Source organism: Podarcis liolepis (genome assembly GCF_965112155.1).
Source record: "Podarcis liolepis genome assembly, chromosome: 2".
NCBI lineage: Eukaryota > Metazoa > Chordata > Lepidosauria > Squamata > Lacertidae > Podarcis > Podarcis liolepis.
The window spans coordinates 33,571,608-33,577,717 of NC_139555.1; the positions used below are offsets into that span (position 1 = coordinate 33,571,608).

At 45.4% G+C, this 6,110-nt stretch overlaps 1 protein-coding gene across 1 annotated transcript; it reads right to left on the reverse strand.

Annotated features, from left to right (window-relative positions):
* Positions 1-704: 704 nt before the first annotated feature.
* Positions 705-5,788, reverse strand: LOC310699432 (CMRF35-like molecule 3). The gene is made up of 4 exons (XM_083487284.1): positions 5,549-5,788; positions 4,257-4,589; positions 1,643-1,712; positions 705-993 (listed from the first exon to the last, which is right to left on the reverse strand). The coding sequence occupies exons 1-4, from the start codon at positions 5,595-5,597 to the stop codon at positions 852-854; spliced, it is 594 nt and encodes a 197-aa protein (XP_083343410.1). The 5' UTR covers positions 5,598-5,788; the 3' UTR covers positions 705-851.
* Positions 5,789-6,110: the final 322 nt, after the last annotated feature.

A 6,110-nucleotide genomic window follows, 5' to 3' on the forward strand; every position in this document is an offset into this window, starting at 1 on the left:
GCAGAAGGAGAAAAAGGTACTATACTGAAGTGTTGGTGTCAGTTGCCAACTTTATTATTTTAAGTTTGAGGGACAGAGAAACTGAAAAGAAAATTGGTTTGCTGAGTGATGGCAATATGATGTTCATGAATATGAAATCCAGCTCTCTCTTTCTTTTTTAAGGAACTTTGTTGACATTTGCCATCCCTGCAAATGATGATAAATGTTGGGTTCAAAATAAACATATCAAGGTTAAATTCCCATGGAGACTGCAACTTCCCACAAGGAATTCTCACTTGTTACATTGGTCACAGGTAATTTGCCAGAAAACATTTCCCTCCACAGTTTCCAATAAACATTGCAATAAGTCACACTTGCCTATGAAAAGTAGCTCTCTGAATCTTGCTGCAGATGGACTATCCAAGTTACAGGTAAATTACAGTGAATGCTCGGGTTGCGAACGTGATCTGTGCGGGATGCACGTACCCGCAACCCACAGCTGCACGTCTGTGCACGCGCGGGTTGTGATTCAGCGCTTCTGCGCATGCGCGACCACCAAAACCCGGAAGTAACCCATTCTGGTACTTCTGGGTTTCAGCGGTCCATAATCTGAAACAACACAACCTGAAGCATCTGTAACCCGAGGTATGACTGTACTGAGATTGCAAATCCAGTAGATTGGCCACATCTTTTAAAACATTGTGAAAAGGAAAGCATCTAAACAATCTGTGGCATACCTTTTATTGTACTTTTGGGGGGAAGATGAAGCCGGTTGGTACACAAATAGTTTAATGTCAACTAGAGTTACAAAAGAGTGTTAGCTAAAACACAATATATTATGTAAATCAACTTAACAACAGTTACATTGGTCGCTATGGGATTGCTGTCCAGCATTTTCTTGCCACATGGCAGCTGAAGATCTCTTCTGCTTGTCTTCTATGCATCCAGATAATTGCAATGCCCAGACCCAGGAGGATAAGGGTTTTCAAGGTGAAAAGCACATAAATCAGGTGCCTGCATCAAAGAAACAGAATTATTATTATTATTATTATTATTATTATTATTATTATTATTATTATTATTATACCCTGTCCATCTGATGGGGAAAGTTCTGGTACTCATCACTTGAATGTCCGAGCCATGATGCCTGTGCCAGCCAATGAGATGGGTTGCCAGGTGTTACTGCTGGCAGACACAGCATGCCAATAGCAGACAGCAGGCCTTGCTGGCCTTACCTTTGGTAATGGCACCATACAGAGTCTGCCAGCCAATGCACTTAGCACTCCATCTCACAGCTCATTTTTCCATTTGGCAATGAATTTTTAAAGAGATCCTGGACTCAGCTATACAGCTGCAAATAAAATGTTTTAATGTGCTGTAATTTGCCATATACAAATGTGACACTAGATGGTGAGAGTAAGCTATGCAAAATTCAATTTATTTTTCAAAATGTTGTTGTTGTTTTTAAAAAGGGGAGAGGTTGTTCCCATTACATTTGACATCTCAACCACGGGAGGTTAGTTTCAGAGATATCGCTCGCCCGGAGGTGGGTTGTACTTGCAGGGTGAAGGGGAGAAAGAGAGACCTTAAAAGCTTTTAGAGGTTGCTGAGCCCACAGATCAATGATCTCACGTGTTTTCACAGAGGGAATCTCAAGACTTACACGTTGTCAGTAGTGTTTAGGGAGGGATCAAGGTCTGTCTGGCTGCTAATTGCTGTTGTTTCTTCTGGATCTGAGGAGGGGAGTAGAGAGGGTGAGAAATGGACAGTATCAGCAGCAGTTGTGGAAGAGACACTGAAGAGACCAAGAACTACAGAAAATGTGAACAGAGAACTGGCAAATAAGTTCATGCTCCCAAATGCACAAGGGCAGCTTCAGTAAACAAGCTGTGATCTGTTTTTAAGAAATTTGCCACAGAAGTTTATGCAGCCCACGGCAGGGCATTGGCTAGGCCCATCTGGATCCACCCAGACCTGCTGGTCCTGAGCACACTCAGCTCTCCTGCAGCCCTCCAAACAGCCCCACAACACCTAGGAACATGGGAGAGGTGGTGGAAGCAGTATCTGATGTCTGTCTCTGGAGTCATTCCTGTGACCAGCATCCCTGTGGGCTTGTTCTGTGGTGTTTGGAATGGTATGTTTGTGTTTTTGGCTGCTCATGGCCTCAGCTCTGCTTCTGGTGATATGTATCTTGTACTGGAAGAAGCAAAGATCGCCAGTGTCAAAGCAATGATTCTTCAACATCAGCTTCGTTAGACTGGTCATGTTGTGCGGACGCCTGATGATCGTCTTCCAAAGCAACTTCTCTATTCCGAACTTTAAAAATGGAAAGCTTAATGCTGGTGGTCAACAAAAGAGGTTTGAAGACTCTCTCAAGGCAAATCTAAAAAAATGTAGTATAAACACCGACAACTGGGAAACACTGGCCTGCGAGCGCTCCAGTTGGAGAACAGCCTTTACCAAAGGTGTCATAGGCTTTGAAGATGCTCAAATTCAGGACAAAAGGGAGAAATGTGCTAAGAGGAAACCCTCACTGTGATCAACTGCTGCCCAGAAACCTTTGTCCCCACTGTGGAAGGACGTGTGGATCTAGAATTGGCCTCCACAGTCAGTTATGGACTCACTGTTAAAACCGTGTTTTTGGAAGTCAATCTTACTCAGCTACAAGTGATCGCCAAAGAAGAAGAATTTGGGGTGCTTGTGGGGTGTGTAATGTGGGTGTGCTGCGAGGCATGGGGTGTTCTGGGTATGTTCAACCCACACTTGTTGTAAAGAAAGTACACAGCTGAACCAATGTTGCTGAACAAAAACAAGAAGGTGAGAACATATGTGTGAGAGGCTAGTGATGAAGCACACCTCAGGAGAAACAAAATGTCTGCTGCAGTGCGACAGAGATTTTATGAGGTTTGTTGGGATCACACAGTTTAGTTCGGTTTTGTCTTTTAAATATATTTGGTTTGGACTTTCCAGTTGCCTCAATCCATGGCAAGCAGGGCCAGTCCAGGGTGTCTTGCCACTTGAGGCAAAAAGCCTCATTGCTTCCCCCCCCTCCAACCACCACTCTTTCCAGATCCGGGCCCCTGCCGTGATGCCTTAGCTGCACCCCTATCCCAGGTGTGGTGAGGATGCTGTGGCAGAAATGCGAGCATAGCATGGGCAGGGAGGGTGCAATAGTAGAGGAAGCAGTGAGTTCCTCAGGCCTGGATCTGGCGCCTGAGGTGATGGCCTCACCTCAGGCTGGCCCTGTACAAAACCCCATAGTTGGGTTCAGAGGCACCCTTAGAACAAACCAGTGACATGAAACAACTTATTGGGCAGGTAATTCAAGTGGGAGATCTGTTTCCCTACCTCCAAGCACCTCATCCCAAGTCGACACTTTTACTTGGGATGGGAGAAATCCAAAACCTGTCATGAATGAATGAATGAATGAATGAATATTCATTCATGTCATGGGTTTCCTCATGAGCTAATATGGGGCTACTGCAAAGTCAACCTGAGGATCTGCTGCATTGCAGGCATGTCCTTTGGGATTTTGAACTCTATCCCAGTCCAGGCAACCGTGCTGGCAGGGGAATCTGTAGCAGGAGACAACTCTGCAAACATAGGTTTCCCTAATGTCAATTTTACATCTGCATCATGAAGCCACGAAAAGCAAGCCTTGTTTCATTGACTATAATTTACCTGCTTAACAGGCAATATTTCCTTTTGGAAAGAGAAAAAATATCAAAATATTCACTTCCTATCTATTTTTTTAAAGTATAGAAGTAGCACCTCTCCTTATCTTTGCAAGTCTTTGAATACTTACCTGAGAGTAAGCCCCGTTTGGGTTAATGTGCTTAAGGTAAAGGTAAAGGGACCCCTGACCATTAGGTCCAGTCGTGGCCGACTCTGGGGTTGCGGCGCTCATCTCGCTTTATTGGCCGAGGGAGCCGGTGTACAGCTTCCGGGTCATGTGGCCAGCATGACTAAGCTGCTTCTGGCGAACCAGATTAGCACATGGAAACACCGTTTACCTTCCCACCAGAGTGGTACCTATTGATCTACTTGCACTTTGACGTGCTTTCGAACTGCTAGGTTGGCAGGAGCAGGGACTGAGCAACAGGAGCTAACCCCGTCACGGGGATTCGAACCACCGACCTTCTGATCGGCAAGTCCTAGGCTCTGTCGTTTAACCCACAGCACCACCCGGTCATGCTTATTCCCTCTCTGATGTTTTCTTCCCCTTTTAGCTGTATTTGGCTTTCGATTTGCCTGTAGAGCTTGGAAACAGGACTCACCTGGGAGAACAGTAATATGTATACGGAATCCAGGATCATAGCCTCTTTTCTTTATGCCACACCAGTAAATCCCAGCATCTTGCTGTGTGAGGCTCTCCATTCTGACTGTGAATTCCAAATCAGTATGATTGTCCTTGATAGACATTCTGCCAGCTTTCACTTCTTCCTCAGATCCTGTAGTCTGAACAACTACACTACATTTGTTCCATGAGCTTCCTTTGCACCAATATTTTTTATATGTCTGATACCAATATTCATATCTGCACATCACAGAAAGAGACTTGCCTAGAAATCCACCCAGTGCTTCAGGACCAATCAGAACAGACATGCAACCTGGAAAACAGAATGAACCTGGAATGAGGCACCACCTCTCCAACTAATATCCCTCTCGTATAGCAGAAAAATATAAAATTACACATCCCTGTATCCGGATGAGAACTGTGGCCTTGGCACTAAGGATGCATAGGTAGAGATTTCTTAATGGCTGTTTGTGTGACCAGTACAGAAAAGAGATAATGTTAATGTTGTTGCTCAGATGGGACAGGTAGTGTTCAATCAGTTCTGCATGGGGTTGCACACCCTCTGAAGGAAAATTTTGGGAGTACTCCCTTGAATCCACTCCTGTCACTGGAAGCCAGGACTGCCATCAGCAGGCACCCAGGACTTTCATTGAAAAAGCTTTTTAATTTTTATTAAAGTACGGGCAACCACCGATTTTTGCGTTCTGGGTCATCATGCACGATGGTAGGGCATTCATCAGCTTGTTCCTTCCCATTATACCCTGTTCCACCAGCCATACCTTCCCATTTCCAGCCACTTCTGTGTAGCTGCGATTTGGGTCCAATTGTTGCGCGTAAATTGGTTGTTGCCTGTATACCAGACAGCCATAAAGAAAATTAGAAAGCATAATGTGGAGGCAACAGTTAAGGCAGAGTAGGCAGATACAGTGGTACCTTGGGTTATTGACGCTTCAGGTTACAGATGCTTCAGGTTACAGACTCCGCTAACCCAGAAATAGTACCTCGAGTTAAGAACTTTGCTTCATGATGAGAACAGAAATCGTGCAGCGGCAGCAGGAGGCCCCATTAGCTAAAGTGGTACCTCAGGTTAAGAACAGTTTCAGGTTAAGGAATCTGGCAATAGCGTCCTTCAACTATGGCAGCGTGCATAGACTGGAGCTGCAGGGAAGCCATGCCTTCCCCTGCCTCTGATCCCACCTTTTATTGCCATACACAGCTCACGTCCCTTTATGGAGTCTTGCTTCACAACGACCACCTTTCTCTGTTCCTTACCTGGAAGCAGCCCCCAGATCAGGAGCGTCATAGTCCTCCAGACCCTCATGGTCCTGCTGTTTTCTCTGTTCAAGCCAGAGGGAGCTGGAGAGTAGCCAAAGTCTCCCAGGAAGCTCGTGGTGGAGGAAGAGGGGCACCACAATGTGTTGGAATCCAACTGCTGGAATAATCTCTGGTTAAATGAAGCGGATCATGAGGCAGAGCTTCGAAAAGTGGAAATAGGAAGGCTTCTATGTTGTATGTTTGATGCGCAAGACTGTGGTTAGTGTAGTTCTGCTTTTATGGCATGCGCAGGCGGAATGGGAAAAGGAAGAGCAGCTTCGATGGATTGGGCCGAGTGTCCGTCAAGCTCTCTTTCCAAGAGTGGCCAATCAGATGCCTCTGGAAAGTTCAAAAGTTAGCATGTTTCTAATAATACCAGATGCTCCGCCTGGTTAGATGGTACTGGATCAGGAGCAGGCAGCCAGATGCCTCTTCACAAGGAGGAATGGAAGTAATATTCATTGTTCAGCATCAGGTACTCAGGGATATACTGCCACTGTATAGGGAGGTTCCATTTTTA

Coding starts and splice junctions, on each gene's coding strand:
- LOC310699432 (XM_083487284.1), bottom strand. CDS start 5,597: ATGAGGGTCTGGAGGACTATGACGCTCCTGATCTGGGGGCTGCTTCCA. Junction 4,590..5,548: donor GATCTGGGGGCTGCTTCCAG/GTAAGGAACAGA, acceptor TCTGTTTTCCAG/GTTGCATGTCTGTTCTGATT. Junction 1,713..4,256: donor ACATATTACTGTTCTCCCAG/GTGAGTCCTGTT, acceptor TCCCCTCCTCAG/ATCCAGAAGAAACAACAGCA.